This window comes from Bacillus rossius, chromosome 7 (genome assembly GCF_032445375.1).
Source record: "Bacillus rossius redtenbacheri isolate Brsri chromosome 7, Brsri_v3, whole genome shotgun sequence".
NCBI lineage: Eukaryota > Metazoa > Arthropoda > Insecta > Phasmatodea > Bacillidae > Bacillus > Bacillus rossius.
This window is the reverse complement of record NC_086335.1, coordinates 55967188-55986448: the sequence shown is the minus strand read 5'-3', so window position 1 is coordinate 55986448 and position 19261 is coordinate 55967188. Positions and strand designations below refer to the sequence as shown.

The following is a 19261-nucleotide window of genomic DNA, read 5'->3' as shown; positions in this document are numbered from 1 at the left end:
ATAATGTAAGTTACAGCAAGCCAACATAAGGAAAAAAATATATCAATGTATAAAAATATATAAATACTTGTATTAAAACAAGATAAAAAATAACTTATCTAAATACTGTTATAAAAAATGTCTGCTTTTACCTAGGTTGAAATCATCAACATCTTAGGTATATAATAATACTATTTTCTACATTAATTAAGGTTATCCACTATTATGAACATTTACGTAATTCACATGAACGCTGTTACATCACCTTGGCTTGGCCCTTGGCGTACCCCTTTACCCAACTTCTTGGGCACGGTCTCCCAAAAGCACGGTCATATAGTTTATATTACTGTTTATGTACTCTAAATGACCGTGGTTTTGGGCGCACCACCTGTGCATGTATTTACTGTAGTAAAAGGAAGGGGTTTAAAATAAACTTTCCCGATAGATGAATTGTATGTTGTAAAGTTTGAAAGATTCACGAATGTGAATCTCATAAAATTTTCAAAGAATTATTTAATTTTTTTTTTTCTAAATGGGAGACCTTCCGTAAATTTTAAGTCACCGATAATGTTAAGTACTGCAATATGCATGCAGATTTAGGATTAAAACAGATTATATAGATTATCTCGCAATTGGGCTTTCACTTGGTGGTAGAATGAATACGTTTCTTCGTATGTTGGAAACATTGATGGTATTTTGTACATTTCATATTTAAATTTATAGTCGAAGACTTAATTTAGGTCATAGTATCATCATCTGGACGCCTTTTATGTATCAAGCTCGTTACTTTTGTTCTGTGCACGTTACAAAGTTAGGCAAATTGTGTCCGTTCCATATGTTGCATGTAATTGATAAGGTACATTTTGGCAATGTAATTCTATAGAAAGTATTTTTTCGTTAAAATTTTTTAAATGCATTTACTTGCTTCCTAACGTATTTTCAAATCATTCTTAATGAGGGAGCTGTGATAGTTTCAATAATTTGCAGTAGTTTATCATTTCAACAGATTGCTATGTTAGGTACATTGCATGTATGGATGTTATGAAAAAATATGTGAATATCTTAACCGTCATCCTTATTTTACAATTGTATAAATGTATTTAACCTAATCAATCATTAAAACTGTATTGTATAATATGGTGAACTATATGCCCCTAATTATTGCAATGCCTTTTTACAGAAACAATAGTACCTACTTAATAATGTTAGTACTTGAAAGAAAATTTTAGATTTTTTTCTGGGGCTCCTAAATTCAGGATTATACTAGATCGCGATACCATACCAATAATGATTACCTCAGAAATATGGCATCGCTTGCCTCATTTTGAGGGTTTTGTGTGGTGAACTATAAACTTATATTTTTTCATGAATTTAATTTTTTTGAATATTATATTTTTTCAGTATCATGAACTAGAACATAATTCCCTTCCACCTTCTCTGGCTCTATTCTGTTTTGATATACTGAGTTTTCATTATCACTGAAATTATGTCTATAGACGTAACAACTAATTGCGGTATTAGGAAAATAATGTGTGCCCTATTTATTTTAAAATTTATTATATTGAAAACTGAAAGTTTTGTGAAAAGTGGTAATTTTTGAGGAATAAAATATCTTAACTGCAAATAGAGTTGACCGGATGGGATAGTATTCTAGTCAATGATACCAAGAAAATATTATATCGTCAAAGATTTGATGCATAGGCCGTTTTAGGCTTTATTATCATAATGCAAGAGTTTGTATCAGTTAAGGCTATTAAGTAAATAATCACTAATCATCACTTATTTGTAATTGTTTGCTGTAAGATGATTAAACACAAGTCATTAAAAAGCTGTAACAATTCTCGAATGAATAAATTGGTGACACACATTGCAGACCAGAGACAAATGTTTTCAGAATAGACTATATACTATTTCATTTTGGTCTTATAAACCACCTGTGGAAAGGTATTTAACCACCTGTGGAAAGGTATTTGGAGAATTCTAAAATACCTGTTACAGCAGAATTGTGTAAGGTAATCAATAACTTACACTAATGGCAGGCCAAAGTATAACTATTATAAAATGAAGATGTTTTTAAAGACATCTTTAAGAGGTGTTATTGAGAAAATGATTGAAAACCATAAACTGACTGCTTTTCTATGTTTTAACATAAAATTCGGCATTTTTTAGTTGAAAAAAGGCAGTTATTGTAGGAACACGTTATGTATGCATATGCAGTAAACTATTTACCTTGTGGGAGTACCGCAGCAGCTGGTCGTGATATGTTGTGCTGTGTGATTTAGCTTTAGTCTGGCACTTGTTTGTTGGACTGATTTTTGGCATGGAAGTGAAAACAAGTTGTGTTTACAAATGGCTCTTTATCTGGTGTTAGAGGTTGTAGGGCAAAGTTCAATGAATACTGTTGTAATCGTTCCGTGGGGGGTGTGACAAAATAATTACGTGTTACGTATGCGTTGTTGCAACCACCACGCAATGTTGGCTCATAGCTCTTTTTTGTAAAACTACTCTGTGGTAACAGCTAACACAGTCTCCTAAGAAGATTAAAAAATTGTTTAATATCAAATTTTACAAAATAATATTTAGATTTAAATATTTTAACATAATTTAAATAGTTTTTAAAAATAGGCTTATTTAAAAAAAAAATTGGAAATTCATGCAAGTCTTTGTTACTACAGAGCTCCAGCAGTAATTAAATTCTGTATTGGTAAAAGATTTGAATAGTATTGAAACATTAAGTATGGTCTATATGATGTCTTTTGGTCAGAAATTTCACTTATGAAGTATGAATTTGAAAGAAGAAAAAACTGCACTGGATGCAAATTTGTACAGGGTTCAGATAAATTCAGTGAAGAATTATTTAAAGTGGTACATATGTCACCAGTACAATTTTTTTGATTCAGTAATTTTGCATTTTCTGATTGCTCATGGTGATTTCCTAACAGATGCTGTAATTATACTACACAGTTTTGTCAATGATGCTACTCCCTACACTCCTTACTATCTATTGAATGCACCCCACATTTTACATTTTAAATGTTACAAGTATTTTCATATGTACATACCTATTAAAAATTCACAATCACAAATTTTCAGAACAATCTGTATGGGGTTATAAATGGGTATGGGGCTAGGAGAAATTATTTTATTCTTTTAAGTCCATTTTAAAAACTTGATTTATAAAAAAAATTATTTTATAATTTTTAAATTTATTACAAGTTTTTAATTTAAAATTTTATATTTGTTGTAATAGTTCAGCATCTGTTCTTTTATATAATAAATATAGTTTAAAAAAACTAAAGAAACATGCTTTTAAAGATTATCAAACTAAAAAGTAAAAAATAATTTTAAAATTTAATTTATGACAATAGTATATAAGCAATACTAGTATAAATGAGAAAACAGCTTGAGGCGCTTTGTGCCATATTTTTTTGTATATTAAGCGCCCCATGCTTTTTTCTCATTTATACTAGTATTGCTTATATACTATTGTCATAAATTAAATTTTAAAATTATTTTTTACTTTTTAGTTTGATAATCTTTAAAAGCATGTTTCTTTAGTTTTTTAAACTATATTTATTTTTAACTTTTTAGTTTGATATTCTTTAAAAGCATGTTTTTTTAGTTTTTTAAACTATATTTATGTATCATTATCATAGGGAAATGAGTTACCGACACTACCTATTACCATCTGAGATAACTATTTGGAGTTGCAACGTCACAAAGAAATGGTAAAGTCTCTCCGAATTAGAATTTACCGGAAAAAAAAAAAACACATTTTCGTTTTCGGCGTGGCCGGGAGAAGCCTAGAATCCACGATCGCTGAATCCGAACGCTGACGTCACAGAAGTCGCGCGCCTTAGACCGCTCGGCTAACGAACGTAATGAACTTGGTGGGACATTTTACAGTGATGAACCACTCACTCTTAGTCGAAAGAGTTACAGACGGACAGACAAACATACAGGTGAAGCTAATATAAAGCATGTAAAAAGAGTTAGTGTTATTTATTAAAACCTAGTAAATGTGACCAAAACCTATTTAATGTTAATCAAAAATATTCTAATAATGTTCTAAGAAACTGAAGTATTGGTGGGATTAGCCATCTTCTACCAGATTAATGACATGAGTACATGGTATGAAAACTTGGCTCTCTCCTATGCTTGCTCCTCATTCACCGGTGGGTGTGGCTGTTCACCAGTGTTGACCCTGGAGCAAGACCATGCACAGCGTTTGGTACGACGCGTCTGCCGAGCGAGGCGTCACGGCTTCGCCAGCTCTCCCTGAAGGAGGTGAGTGTGCAGCCAAGCACCTTAGTTGAGTAGCAACAGCTGGACTGCGTTCAACCGAGCTTTCTTTGAATTCCTTGTGCCGTGTGCCACAATAATTGTCGCTGGTCGCAGAGTCCGGTGGGGCACTGAATATTCTCGCCAGATAGCGTAGCAGCTCAAAACGTTTATTGGACAGAGTTTTAGGAACGAAGCATCGGGATGAGATGGATTGAACGAATGAAAAAAAATTAAAATGGTATGAAGGTGTGAAATGAAATGTCTCCTGTAAAACATCACACTAAAACCTGACTGTGTTAAAAGCAGTCACTGGGGTGATCCACCACACCAGTAAGAGTTTGGGTATATAAGCCAAACGGGAACTGAAGATAAAACTAAACTCAAACACAAAATTATAAAAATAATTATAATAAAATAATGCAGACGGTAGGGACAGTATTAGGTAATAACGCTTTAGGATAGAGAAGTACCTACTAGGATCAGGTTTGCATTCTTAAGTGTAGAACCATAACTCACGAGCCTTAGGAGAAAAATAAAATAAAAGTTTTTACTTTTAAGTTGACCACAAAAAAAATTAAATATAAAATATTTGGCTGGCAGAACTTAATAATTTAATATTATTATTTTTTAATTTCTGTTCAAAACAGTATCACAGAAATATATGTTTTTTTTAAAATTATATACTTATGTTTATCAAAAACAATAAATGTTTCACGACGACAATCAAAAATCATATTGTTTCATCTTGGGTTAACCGTACGTGTCATGTCTTAGTATGTTTAATTTCTACCTTGTTTTAATTACTTACAATAAAACTTGATAAATAAAAAGTATTATACAACAATTTGATAATATCATTACATGTTTTAATCAGTGACTGGAAATAGTTTTGAAGGTATGAAATTACACTTACTGTAAAAAAAAAATTATAAAAGGAGGTGGTAAATCTGAAGAGGGAAAAAACTTTACAACTCAACAATGTATCATTATTATTATTAATTACTAAATTTAAAATTAAAAAAAAGAAACAACAATACTCATCTTTAACTCCTCACATATTGACCAGTTGTCAAAGGGCCCGTACAAAACCTACAAAACTTAAGGAAAAAAAAGAAAATAGCTTCTCGCTCAGCCAGACTTTTCTGTAATCCTGTTTGGCCGAATGGTAGGCTCTAGGGTCGATTTTCTCTCAGATGGGCAGTGTCGGCCAAACAGCATGCGGTTGATATGCCACAGTCCAGTTATGTCACATGGTTTCATGGTCAGTTTGTTTTAGACTATAAAACTACATGATGTATGGCAGAAAATGTACCATGGGCTAATAAAATCTAAGCATGTAAATTAACATTATTGGCTATATATTTTTGATTTACTGTATGCTAATTTTTTTTTAAACAAAAATAAGTTTATGATATTGTTTGACTAACCTAACTTAATTTTTCAACAGTTCTGTTGCATGCTGGGATTATTTTTCACAGCAGTCGAAGGCAAAGTGTTCAATGATTGCATCCATGGACACATCACACTGCCGCCCGAGTGTGTGAGTATAATTGACACTCCAGAGTTCCAGAGGATGAGGAACATCAAGCAGACAGGCTCAGTCTACTTCGTATATCCAGGCGCCAGTCACAATCGCTTTGAACACTCTTTGGGGTGAGTACAAGCTTCCAACAGACAGCTTTATCTATTGTTTCATTTTATTTTACAATCGTTCGACCCAATTCTGGGGTATGATACATGTAATGCATATGTCTATATACATACATATGTAAATATTATAACGGTTCGTTATATACAAAAAATAAACAGATGTTGAACGCCGATTGTAATTTTGTTGTTTTTATTTTTTCATACTAGGATGCATAGACAAATTGAACCCAATGTTTCATTCACTCGTTTCACACGTACATCTGCCCGTCGAAAAATGCCCGCAGTTCGCTTGATGAGAATTAACAAAAAAAATAGCGTAGATTAAGTCCTTCAGTAATGTTTTACTGCAAGTACACGAAGATGGTGCGACCTTGAACAGGGCCGCACCCAGCGAAAACGAATTTCGCCACGAGCCAAAACGCCTACGAAGGTGGCCGTAATTTCTAATTATACCCGAACGAAATATAACAAATAATTAGGTTAATTTAAGAATAGGCCTGGCTCCGACCACCAGCGTGAAATTATCTCTTCAAAATACTTCTACATCATCTGCGAGAAGCCACCGAACGCGACCTACTGGTGCAGCGATCGACGGACGACTGGTGAAGTCCTGCCACACTCTCCTCCATGCAGGGAGTAGACGTCACATGACCTCACCGACCAATCACACGCACGCTTCTTTCACGCTTACAGATACAAGCCAATCACAGAACAAGTTACAATACATGAAAAACCCTGTACACAGAACTCGGGGCTTCCCTTGATCGGTCTCTTTTCAATTTTACATCAAAATCGGGGACTCCCATTTTCGTTCTCTCTCCCACACCGTGAGAGAGCAGTTATCACTCAGTTCCTACGCAGGGGGGAAATTACCGTCTTTATCTCGGTTGGCGGGGAAGCACTGTTTCTTTCTCACTTACACTTACAGGCCTCTCATGCCTCTCTTTCTAACCATCACACTAGACACAGTCCCTTGTTATAGAATTATGCAACACGTTAATTAAAATTAAGAACAATAATCATAATACGAATTACTTTACAAAATTCAACTTATTGAGAAAAACCTGAAAAAGTAGGCTTAAACAGGTAAAATTCTAGTATAGCGACTTCTTTGTGAATAATTACATAAAAAATAGTACTGATTAAAATTGTCTAATAAAATACAAAATAACTTCTTAAAACACATAGCACGTGCAAATAACATATATTAATAGCCATAACGTCTGATTATACTGTCTCATAACATACACACCACTCTAAAAACATTGACTTATTACTGCTTACATATACAAAAAAAGAAGTTTAAAAGAAAATTATTTAGCTAGGATGGCAGGGTCTTGCAATGCTACAATATACTTTAATAATACTTAATAATAATACATATGTGCACCATATTCTATACAACCACAATAATAAAGCATTAATTTATACATTGGTTTAAGTCATCCTACAACCTTATTATATATATATATATATATATATATTTTTTTTTTTTTTTTCATAAAACTTATGAACTGTGGCTACAACTAACATTTCGCCAAAGTTATGAACTGTGGCTACAACTAACATTTCGCCAAAGTTATAGACTCCATGATTGAACTGTGATTTTTTTTTTTTTTTTTCCTAAACCTTTAAAATGAAATATAAATAGTAGGCAATTGTAATGTTATTAAATTTAAGTAGTTTTTGGTCCACAGGGATCAAGTTTATATTTTTTTATGAAGAAGGGGAAAAAAAATTCTCTAAAAAATTAATGTTGTGCCAAAAGCTAATGGTAACAAATTGTAGTTTCCATAATACATTGTATCAGGTAACAAAGTTCTTAATCTTACCTGTATTAATAATAATCAAAATGCTAGTAGATTGGTGGTTATGTAGCATCTTACAGTCATAAATTAAGAAATTTATTTATATAAAAGACTAGATATTCAAGTTGAAATTATTCAAGTAATAATTCTTTGTTTTCTTAATTATTAAATTTTCTGTATTTTAACAAACAGTGATTCATGCCAAACAAAACTGAATAACATAAACTTTAATGTGTTAATTAAAATCTGATTTTTTTAGGGTCTGCTATCTTGCTGGTCAAATGGTAGATGCATTGAATTATCCCAAGGATAGGATTACGGCATCACATAAAATGTGTCTTCAAATAGCTGGCCTTTGCCATGATTTAGGACACGGACCATTTTCCCACACGTGGGAAAAATTTCTGAGGAGAAGTAACATCGACTGGATGGTTTGTATGTATGCTCGTGTAGAAATTTAATTAAAAAAAAAAAATATAAGCATTTGCTTTGTGATAACCAACTCTGTAATGTAGCAATTCCAAACTTGGAAAAGATTGCAAGCACTACTGCAAGTCAGTTTCCTACAAGCGACGGGTGTCAAACTCGTTTGGGTCGCTGCCCATTTTTCGTTATGTACGTGTTAGGAAAGCAACACGCTTAGAATTTTGTGCAGCCAATTAAAACTAACATATTTTATGTAAGTTTCAACATTTTGTTTATTGTTTTATGGTTTCTGTTGAGACTCATACAAGGCAAGGGCCACTGAATTAAGTAATAAGCATTTATTATATGAGTGTAGTGCTTATAGCCTCTTAGCCGGACATAGCACACACACAATTTCCCCTTTATTTCCCCTTTTACAACTATCATATCAAGTGGTCGGAGGAAATGTATTTCATAAAATTTCTATATAATATTCCCATTGTATCGTTTCGATATTTCCCCCATAAAACGTTCAGTCATCACCAGTACATAATACCATACTTGTACGTTTTCGTAGATTAACGTCCTTTGTACAGTTTTCATTTCTCTTCAGTAAGGAGCCCTCGGAAGATGTTGACTTGTAGAATTCTATAGTTCCCTTCACTGATTTGCTGACCGTTGAGGTAGAATCCTCGATGCGTCCTAAACAGTTCGGCGAACTATTCAACGACACTAATGTTCACTCATAGAATTCAGTCGTTTCTCTCATAGTTGGCGTATCAGTATAGCAGAAATCACCATGTGACGTAGAAAGTCCTCTAACTGTAGAATTACGTAGTTTTGTGTATCTAGACTTCAAATACTGCCAATGTTAGTAAAGTTCGAAGATAGGTAGTAACTCCAGAGCAAAGATTGTTTGATTCTTATTAAAGTTAAGGCATGCAAAAATATTTTTATCTATTCATTCCTGAACATATCTCTTCAATATTTTAGTTTCAATACTGGCATATAAAGGCAGAATATATGCCAAAACTGCACACTAAAATCATTAATACCCAAACTCATTCAGTAACAAACACATTCTGACTAAATGTTCTAAAAAGAACCAAACATTATCTCATTTTTACATAGCACAATTCGTAAATAATCAAAACCAAAGGTTTTACTATGAAAATCAATTTCTTTTTGCAAATACTTGATCAAAATTTCAATGTTATTAATCTATGAATATAATTAAATTTCCATTTAATATATTTTTCTGTGAATAATTGGCTTCACACCAAAAACAATGTAGTTGATTTTTTTTTTGTGACAGTCTGATATCATTGGAAGAAAGTGTGATAGAAAGGGGGTGGGTCGCAAACAACCCTTGGCGGGCCGTTAGCATCACACACCTTTAATAAAAGATAGTGAAAACATTGCCAGTTTAAGTCATGTTTTCTGTCCAAAAATATCTATACCTACATTTAAAACCAACCAAAAAACAAACTGGTATAGGCAAGTGTAAAGGTTCCCTAAGTGCTGTTCATAAGCAGGTGCCCTGCAAAAATCTTTGGCAGTTTCTTAATTTAATGTTTTCTGCTGCAACTATGCCAACCCTCTGCTGACCCAGGCAGGCAGTAATTTTGAATGCTTGTGAGCTATAACGACATGTCATAATTTATATTTTTATTTTATCCATTGCTTGTGTTAGCTAAATAATTGTTTACACAGTTACTTTGTTTTCAGCATGAAGAAGCATCTGTTGAAATGTTCAAGTATTTGCTGGAAAATAATCCTGAAGTAAATAAATTGTTTTCAGAACAAGAGAAAACATTAATCAATGAATTAATAATTGGGACAGGTGGTTCATTGAATGACGAAGAAAAATACTTGTATGAGGTGAGTGTCTTCACAGGCACAGAATGTTGTGTGCCTAACATATACATATTTAAAATGAGGAACATCACTATTTGATAATGTGCCTTCTGTGGATGTAATGCTCGTGTGTGCGCCATCGTTGCATGGCAACTGGATAGTGGTGAGTTCTTTACATTAATTAAAATTCTTCATGGGCATCTTTTTGATGTGATGTAATGTAATTTCCTGGTGTCACTTAATGTCAGCATGTTTTTTTAAATGCCAATTGGGTCTCCCTTTCCCTCCCTATTCCAAATAATAACAGATAATTTGGATCTTGACTGTAATAAAATGAAAGAGTTAGTATAAGTTTTGTGTTTGTCCTTAAAGGATGCTTTGCACTGAGTTTTGGTATCTAAATGCTAGCTTAATGTACAATATATATCAAAAAATAATATTCTCAAATTTTCAGTGGTGTGATGGTATTTACTAGTAGTGAAGAAGACACTGTATGCAGACATTATGTTAACATCATTAGGAAAACACTATAGCTGGAAAAGTTATTAATCATCCTTGCCTCCCCTTGATTATAAAACAATATGCTGGCCATATTAAAAATAAATCAAGGTTAACATTATATTGTGATGGTTACAGGAAAACTCTGGCAGTTATAAAGTTACGTGGATAAGTCCTGAAAATAGAAGAGTGTCTTAGTGCATGAATACAGATATGTTCTTGACCAAATTTTATAATTCTTCCAGATCATATCCAACGAAGAAAATGGGATTGATGTCGACAAGTGGGATTATCTGCTCAGAGACGGAATGCAGTTGAACTTGAAGATCACCTTTGATTACAGACGGCTTCTGCAGTTCTGTCGCATCCTCCGCGTGGGTGGCAAGAACCACGTTTGCTTCCAGAGGAAAACGGAGATTGATGTCTGCAACATGTTCCAGATGCGAGCGCTTCTCCACCACCTCGCATACCAACACAGTGTTTCCAAGAACATAGAGCTGATGTAGGCATGCTTCCCTACATCTTTAACCTGCTGTCATGACTTATCTATAATTATAAAATAGGATGTTGGTATGTACGACGTATATAAAATCCGACACCGTTCAACCAGTCGCCATGAAAGTTGGCACATCAAAGTGTTTTTTTTTTTTCATGGAGAAGGTTTTTATGCGATCCATTTTTTTTTTGTAACTCACCAGTAGATGGCACTGCAGCACATCAACTTTTAAACAGTTCAACAGAACGCCATGGGTAAACAGAAAATCATAGGTCATAGACATGCAGACAGAAATTGTGTGCTTTTTTGTATTTCCACTACACTGTCATATGGCGCTATCCATTTTGCTTAAACTCGTGGACAATATATCACACTGTGTTCAGCCCAGGCAACGCCAGGGACTGCAGCTAGTGGGTGTATAAACGTGGAAATATTTTAATTTGCATCATTGTTTGAAATATTCTCTTCACCAGCAGTGTTGTTAAAATGTCAGTGATGGTGGGAACTTGAGGCTCTGTTGCACAATTTATGTTGATTATTTTATTATTGTGTCACTAGGCCTGTGCGAAACTTCAACTAGGTAATCAAACAAATGAATCAAAGCTCTTTTTAATATTTATTCAATGTGACTTCGCCAGAAAATCTATTAGTTTTATTTGAAGCTTCGATTCTGATGCATACCTTTGTGTCTTTGTGAAGCTTAGTGTTTGTTGCCAAGCATTAAAACATTGGAAGCCTAAGATATGCTCATGAAAAAAAATATATATATATATTTTTTTTGTTGTATATGTGCTGCGTGAAAAATGTTGGTTACTTAAAAAAAAAAATCAAAAGAAAGCAATCCATTTGTTTTTATGAATGCTCAATATTAATATTATACATTTTTTTAAAATATTTTTTTATTTAATGAGTTTATACATAAGGCCCAATTGGTTAATCAATTACTCAGTTCAAACATTACAAATGTTAAAAAAAAATTTTTACTTTAGTCCTTTATTTTATTAAATAATTGCAATTCAGCTTCACCGAGAAAAATATTTACAATTGGATTCAACTTCACAAATATTTATTAAACATTCAAAATTGATTTTTACTGATTATCTAATAACGATAGAAAGTCATGCAAATATTCATAATTATGACCACTTATTTGACCTTTTACAGCTGAAACATACTTAACATTTTGCAAATATTTGGTGATAAGTATTGTGAGTAAACATAAAATGCAAGAGAGCTATCAGTATAAATTAAATAGAAAATACCTTAATTAATAGTAATGACAATAAAATGAAATAACCAACTCGGTGTGTGAGGCCAAGCCTAAAGCTTGCATACAGTACTTACACCAGGGGTGAAGTGAGGGGAGTATATTGGGGTCTGGCCATGCGCTAGCTTACAGCACACTTGTTCGATGTGAATTACTTGAGAAAATAATTTTGTAAAATCAGTGTCTGAAATGCACGTAACGTGCCTAAAACATTGACTGACATTTTGCTACAAAAAAAATTTAATAAACATTGTATGATAACATTCAAGACTCCAAACTGCTGTTTTAACTTACATTAAATTTTTCTAACTGCTATTGTCAAATGCACAATGTTATGACTGGTTTCATCTTATAAAATGTATTAAATAATGGATGAAAGGAAAAGAACATGTTCATTTATTAAGGAAGGATGGATGCATATATGAATGTATGTACAATTCTTACACCTTGAGAATTTAAATGTGATTAGGATGTAGACATAGAAACCAAACATATCTCTAACTATTGTTTCTGTGTATGTACCCTCTTTTATCGCGTAATCGTCGCACCCATATTTTAGGCCGTCAAAATTGAGATTAAAAAACTTCTCGCGTAAACTCGCATGTTTTTGTTCCCGCTAGTAGATGCCAAGCGCTTTGTGTAGGTATCTTTTCTGTATAAAATTATGTATTTTAAAGTAGAAATCTAATATTTATTCGGTCATTACCACTTACTGATTTAATTAACGGAAATACAAAAATGTCTGGCGTGTAAATTTTTTCATTATAAAGACTTTTTAAACGTTATTTCCTTTATCTGATCGTCTGCGTCGTTGCGGTGTAGGTATCTTTTCCGTACAAAATTATGTATTTTAAAGTAGAAATCTAAAAATTAATTTAGGTTATTACCACTTATTTATTTAATTAACGGAAATACAAAGTTGTCTGACGTGTAAATTTTCTTTTAAAGATGTTTTTAAACGTTATTTCCTTTATCTGATTGTCTGCGTTGCCGCGGCGTACCGCTTATAAAAATGTAGCCAGCGCTTCATTCATGTTTGGTTATGTTGCTTCCCGTATAGAGCGCGTGCACGTAGTCGAATATCGATATCTCGCAGATTGGATGCAACGCGTGCTCTTTGTCAGGTGCCCAGTTAGCTACATTTGATAGCCCGCATTCTTTCGTGGCTAGAGTGTACTACGAAACGTTAGTTCACGTCAGATTCAAGTGGCTTGCGTTCGCGTTAGAGTTTTGGTTTTTCTATTTAAAGTTGAAGAAAGGTTTTTGTTTAATGAATTATTAATTTAGATTGTTTGGCGTGCTCTTGTAAACTCCACCTTTTTTTAAATAAACCTACTTTCCATGAACGGGTTTTGTTTTTATGAATAACTTTACCTAACAAGTTTTTTTTTTCCACATAATCGTTGCACCCCTACTTTTCATACTTGATTTTAGAATAAAATGTGCGACGATTATGCGAGAAAACACGGTATTGTTGTTTCAGGTTCGTAGATGCTCTGATAGCAGCTGACAATGCTGGCTTTACAGTCAACACAAAAACTAAACAGTAAGTTCGATGAAATTGGCTGCTGCTTAGCCAGTATAAACAAAATTAAAAGGAAATCAATGGAGAATGCTAAAACTTTGAAGCATGTTTTTTTTTTTAAAATATTATGTCAGTTAATTATATTTATGTAAAGTAGTGTTTTCAAGATTATTTCAGTGATTGTTTACTTTTTTTGGTTTGATGATTTCAGTTTGAAAATATTTAATTTAAAATTTAACTATGTAATTTATAATTTGTAGATCCAATTTTTGTCTTCCCACATCAGCAAGTACTTACGTTTACGTGCTTCTCTTTGTGGATTAACCAGTGCTATGATTCACCCACAATACTAAGTTACTTGCACGCAGCCAATCTAGTTTGAGATGCTCAGTTTGCAAGTTTTTCAAACTTTATACATTATACCTTTGAAGTCATGCCTGTTATATGGCAAGGTTTGCTGTGATATATATTTATGGGTAGCCATGGCAGCAGTATCAGCTTTTTTTAAAATTTATGTGAATAAAGTTATCTTGCTTTATTTTCTGAAGTTCATCCAAATATTTTTACATTACACAGCACAAGCTTCCTTTCGATAGAACAGGCTGGATATAATTAGTTATAGGCTCCTTTGTGTGATAGCCTGAAAGGAAGTATTCTTTACTTCATGTGAGTAAATAGTTACGGTAGTCCACAATGGTTGACTCAAAGTGATAAGTGATTCTGAGCACTGTTGAGCTGTAAATGACAATCCATAATCTGTATTGCTTGCTGTCGCAAAAATTGGGAAGAAATAAAGTAAAAATGAAAGCTATAAATCTTAATAAGTGAACAATTGTTTTTTGGAAACTAACATCTGGGTATGTGTGTGTGTGTGTGTGTGTGTGTGCGCAGGTACAAACTTTCAGAAGCGCACACAAGTATGGAGGCATTCAGCCATTTGACAGACCACATATTTTACGACATATTGTACAGCCCCCTGGAGGAACTCTCGGAAGCCCAAAAAATTATCAAAAGAATACTAACCAGAGATTTGTACAAATTAGTTGGTTCAAGATATCAGGATGTAACAAGCACAAAAGTTAACGAGGTAATGTTCGAACAGAATTCGTAAAATAACTGTACACCATTTCTTACTTCTGTTGTGTGAACTTTTGAAAGTTTCACATCATGTACAACAAAAATTGTAATGATACAAATTAATTTTTTAAATGTAATTGTTTTAATAATAATAGTGGTTAAAACTATAATGTATTCTGCTATTCTCCTAAGATAGCAATTAAATCAATTTTAACCAACTAATTTTGTTTTCTAAACTCCGTTAGCCAGGGTATAAAGGATCGCTCGTTTGTGATGTCAGCTGCTGACAGGTAGAACTGGGAACAGTCTTCAGATGCATACTTAGGTCTGCTTGCACAATCGTGACTCAAGTCAAAGTAAAATCCTACCTGTTTTCATCTTACTGTTTAAGTATGCATGAAAAATCAACAAATACAATTTTATTTATTGTGGTTTGATGATAGTAATTAAGGAAAATTTTTGTGCGGAATCAGTTATTAAATTCAGTAAATTGATTATTTATATTTGGTTTAAAAAAATTATTAATTAAATAGAAAACTTTTGAAATGTATTTTTTTTTCTTCCAGATAATTAAGTGTCTAAAAGATGAACTCGATCAAAAACTAGCCACCGCTGTCGATAATGATGAAGATAGGCTGAAAAACTTTGCAATAGAGATTAAAAAGCTCGATAAAGGCTGTAAAATGTTTGCTAATCCATTTGCCAACATTTTCTTCTTCGATAAGAACACGCCAGATGTTGCAGTCTCTATCAATCCACAAAATGTTCCTATCTTTGGATGCAATGAGTAAGTATTTCTCCTTGTTGCAAAGTTCTCTAGGTTTACTTTTATATAAATGGTAGCTAAATGCTTCACACTTATATTGTAGCAGAACAATAGTGGAAAGTTGCAAAAAAAAAAGGGGGGGGGGGGGGGGGGGCAACACATTATGGAACACATTCTAGTGGTAGGTCTTGGTTCCTACCCTGTTAGCATACATATGATAAGGGTGTTTTGGCAATTTAGAATGTATGTTTTTTTCCCAAGTTTTCTGTAATTTGGTTATTTATTGTGGTTGGAAAAGTTCGTGCAATGTGTAGTTGCAACAATTCCTACGTTGCTAACTGCTCAAAGTTGTTTTTGAAGTTGAAAACAGGATACCCATAAAGAAAAAAAATTAACCTCTAAAGTTTACTAGTTCATCAGATTTTGATGGTATTTGAAGATTTTATGGGCCCTTAGTTTTAGTATAAGTGACTGAGTGGACATGTTTCCATTTATGAGTTCTAATTAGTTTTTTCTTCCCCTCAGAGATTACACCCTCTGCAGAATCGAGGCTCTTGTGTTCTGCAAGACAAAAATTGACGATGATGATTGCAGCAAGTTGAAGCTGGCTCTTAACTTGGATTGAGCAGACAAAAATTCCTTTAGAAGTTACTCTAAAGTCAAATGTGGTTCATATGAATCATGGAGTGGTTTAATGATTGGGTGTTACTGTATGTAGCCTCTGAGTTTATGGTAAATGTACATTTTTATATACAAAGATGATTATTTTTATTATTTTTTTGTACGTTTCAAACTATTAATCATGAATATTTGTGTATGCTCAATACCATTTTGATACATACCGATGTAATGCTTGACATGCAAAATTGTGAATACTGATTTCCATATGCAGGTTGTGTTCGTAACAAAATTATGTAAGGGTTTTAGTTTTATTACATATTAGATAAGTGTGCTTTATCACTAGTAGGAATATAGTGTTATTTATGTGGCTTACCAGCATTGGTGCTGTAGTAATGGTATTTTAAAAATAATTTATTACAATGTGTACAAATAAATCCTTAAAGCTAGTCTGTGAAACCAAGGGAAAGAGGATTTCATTTGTTTGGAATATTTTTATTTATTTCTAAGAAGTATAAAACTTGACTATTTTATTTTCAGAACCTAAGTTCAAAATGGCTGTGTATACTTAATACCTATGAATTGTGTGTGATAGCCAGATTGGTAACTGGTGAAAGACATTAACTAGCTGACAGTAATATTAACTGTGTGCATTTATGTTCATTTTAATGTGTTCTTAGATAGTAACATTGAAGACCAAAGTGAGTTAAAAAGTATTTTGGTTGCACATTTTAAAACCAATTTCATATTGAACTGTGTTAATTGTTTTGTTTACAAGCTTCATGTTCAGTTTTTAATAGTGTTTGGTCCATTCCTAAAATATGCAGATTCTAAAACCAGTTGGATATGCTTCTTTGATTTTGTACTCTACCAGATAATGCTTATCAAAATACTTTTGGTTTATAAATGTACTCAATACAAAAACCTGTTTATTTTAAAATGTAATCACAAATAAAGTTGATTCATTTACAGTAACAATACACGTACAGTTTATAAAGACATGACAGTTTCAAATTGTAACCAAGAGCCTCTAACGTGTACCAGGGTTGGAATATTTAAACGAGAACCATTATTTTTTAAATAAAAAAAATTGTGCATGTTATGTTGCATAAATTTTCTGTTTTTTTTTTTTTTTTTTGTTATAAATGTGTTTGTTAATGGGTTCAGATTGATTTTTATTTTGTTTATTTAGAAAAAAATTGTTTTGTTCATGTACTGGCTTACTACATGAAAGCTCCTTAACCAACTTGAATATAAAAAATTTGAAAATTTTGTGGTGAATACATTTAATAGTTAACTCTCATAATACTCTGAAAACTGGACTTACAATTTTACCCTTGTAAAAGTTGTGCCTCAGTCCCTGGGAATATGCAGGGCCTAATATTTATTTCATGTAGTCAATTCAACTCAATAAGTAAAGACAAATTGATTTTCTACCTGTCAAAAACTGAACTGACTTTACTTGTGGTTAAAAAAATCCTAATTTTTTTTTTATCTAAAATGACTCAAGCTGAAAAATTGAAAAGCCTTACTCTGCGATTTAAAAATGATCAATTTGATATCTTACTAATTAAACAGGCATGTTAATTGACCGACTGTTACACCACCTTTGATATCATTAAAATATACTTTCAATTTCAAGTAATAATCACTAAACTTTCATTCCAAAACTATTTGATTGTGAATTATTCAATCTCGCTAAAATACATAGATGGAATCAGCCAATTCCAGAACCAAAATTAACACAACACTTGTATTTAATATACTAGTGTTTTAGTAAATGGTTTTTGATTATTAAAAAAACTAAACTATTTATTTTGTACATAGAAAAAAATAGTTTAAATCTTCCTATTAATTTATACTGCATATATTTATAAAGTTTCTTGTTTTTAGTTAAACCGAGTCAAATTAACAGTTAATTCTTTTTACATCTTTATCTATGTTACATTAAAATCTTTGCATGTTTTTTTCATATTACAAAAAACAAAGGTAATTACTTTTATAAAAAATATATTTTTCAGTTTTACTTTGAAACAGACAGGCTTCATTACATATTTCTGGCCATGACACGTTTAATAGTGCTTGGCAATTTATGAAAATTTTTTTCTTATAAATAACCTGTTCCATTGTACTTCAATTTACTTTGAGAATCGTACACAAATCAGCAAACCTTGACAGTCATGTTCACTGTTCCGCACATCATGGAAGGGGGGGGGGGGGGGGGGGGGGTGTGTCAACATACAGTGAAGCTAGTGTGTACGTAATTAACTAAATTATAGATAGGTTGCAGGTGTGATGATGTATACTCTGTTTGGTCACACCAGCGAGCAATCAGTTTGTGTGTATTTGGGGGGGGGTGTTTCAATGGGTGTGCACTCTCTCTCTCTCTCTAGTGTCAAGCACAATTATCACTCTATAACCAGGAAGCCATCTGCACATACTATGCTGCCAGTATAAAGTACTTCAATTATGAAGTACCAAAAAATGTGTTTTTTTTCTTCTGGTACATTGTAATGAGTTTTTACTGTACATGTCTGAGTTGGTTTCCTGATATTTTTTTTTGTGTTTGAATTTTTAGGACCTGAAATGTTCAGAGTCCATGCAATTAGTTCGGGTTGTGGACCAAAACCAAAACTGAAGATTTATGACATGCACACTGGCAACTCAGATAAATATGCATTATTATGATTATTATTTTTAATGGATTGATCTATGTTTATGTTTGACATTGTCATTTCTACACACACAAAAATTTGTTCTTCCATACCAGCATGCACAAGCTTCTGCTAATTCAATAGTCAGCATCTACTGTTTAACATACAGTACTTTATTGTATCAGAAATAGCACTGCTAGTTTTCAGGCAAGAATTTGCTTCTTTCTTTTTCTGGCATACAAACTTAGTTATCTCCCACCATATATTGTGCGATACAAAATGAGGGTAATTTAGTTTTTGGTAAAATTTATATACGTGAAATATTGTGCACAGTTTAAAAATTCATGCTGTACTTTAGAAGTATAAAAAAATTTGTT

General features: G+C 32.7%; 2 protein-coding genes across 11 annotated transcripts in view; one reads left to right on the top strand and one right to left on the bottom strand.

Moving 5' to 3' along the window:
• LOC134534076 (trifunctional purine biosynthetic protein adenosine-3) overlaps positions 1 to 2316 on the bottom strand; it is a 36047-nt gene extending 33731 nt beyond the window's left edge. Inside the window, exon 1 of one of the 3 annotated variants that reach the window (XM_063372088.1) lies at positions 2209 to 2316. The gene's annotated coding sequence lies outside the window, so the exon portion shown is untranslated. Of the gene's footprint in view, positions 1 to 244; positions 343 to 2208 lie in introns of those variants that run through there. The other 2 variants (XM_063372090.1, XM_063372089.1) reach the window with 2 other exon arrangements.
• Positions 286 to 17343, top strand: LOC134534078 (deoxynucleoside triphosphate triphosphohydrolase SAMHD1). Of its 8 annotated transcripts, none has more exons than XM_063372102.1 (10): positions 286 to 431; positions 4176 to 4266; positions 5742 to 5916; positions 7981 to 8152; positions 9855 to 10007; positions 10727 to 10983; positions 13728 to 13790; positions 14661 to 14856; positions 15413 to 15633; positions 16138 to 17343. In XM_063372102.1, the coding sequence occupies exons 2-10, from the start codon at positions 4197 to 4199 to the stop codon at positions 16235 to 16237; spliced, it is 1407 nt and encodes a 468-aa protein (XP_063228172.1). In that variant the 5' UTR covers positions 286 to 431; positions 4176 to 4196; the 3' UTR covers positions 16238 to 17343. The 8 variants fall into 8 exon arrangements, with proteins under 8 accessions (XP_063228172.1, XP_063228170.1, XP_063228171.1 ...); XM_063372100.1 differs by having other exon boundaries at positions 286 to 670; XM_063372101.1 differs by having other exon boundaries at positions 286 to 835.
• Positions 17344 to 19261: the final 1918 nt, after the last annotated feature.

Bases quoted from the DNA above. Each gene is read 5' to 3' on its own strand.
- LOC134534078 (XM_063372102.1), top strand. From the start codon at position 4,197: ATGCACAGCGTTTGGTACGACGCGTCTGCCGAGCGAGGCGTCACGGCT. The intron at 4,267-5,741 runs GTGAGTGTGCAG...TATTTTTCACAG, and splicing joins GCCAGCTCTCCCTGAAGGAG to CAGTCGAAGGCAAAGTGTTC. The intron at 14,857-15,412 runs GTAATGTTCGAA...TTTTTCTTCCAG, and splicing joins CAAGCACAAAAGTTAACGAG to ATAATTAAGTGTCTAAAAGA.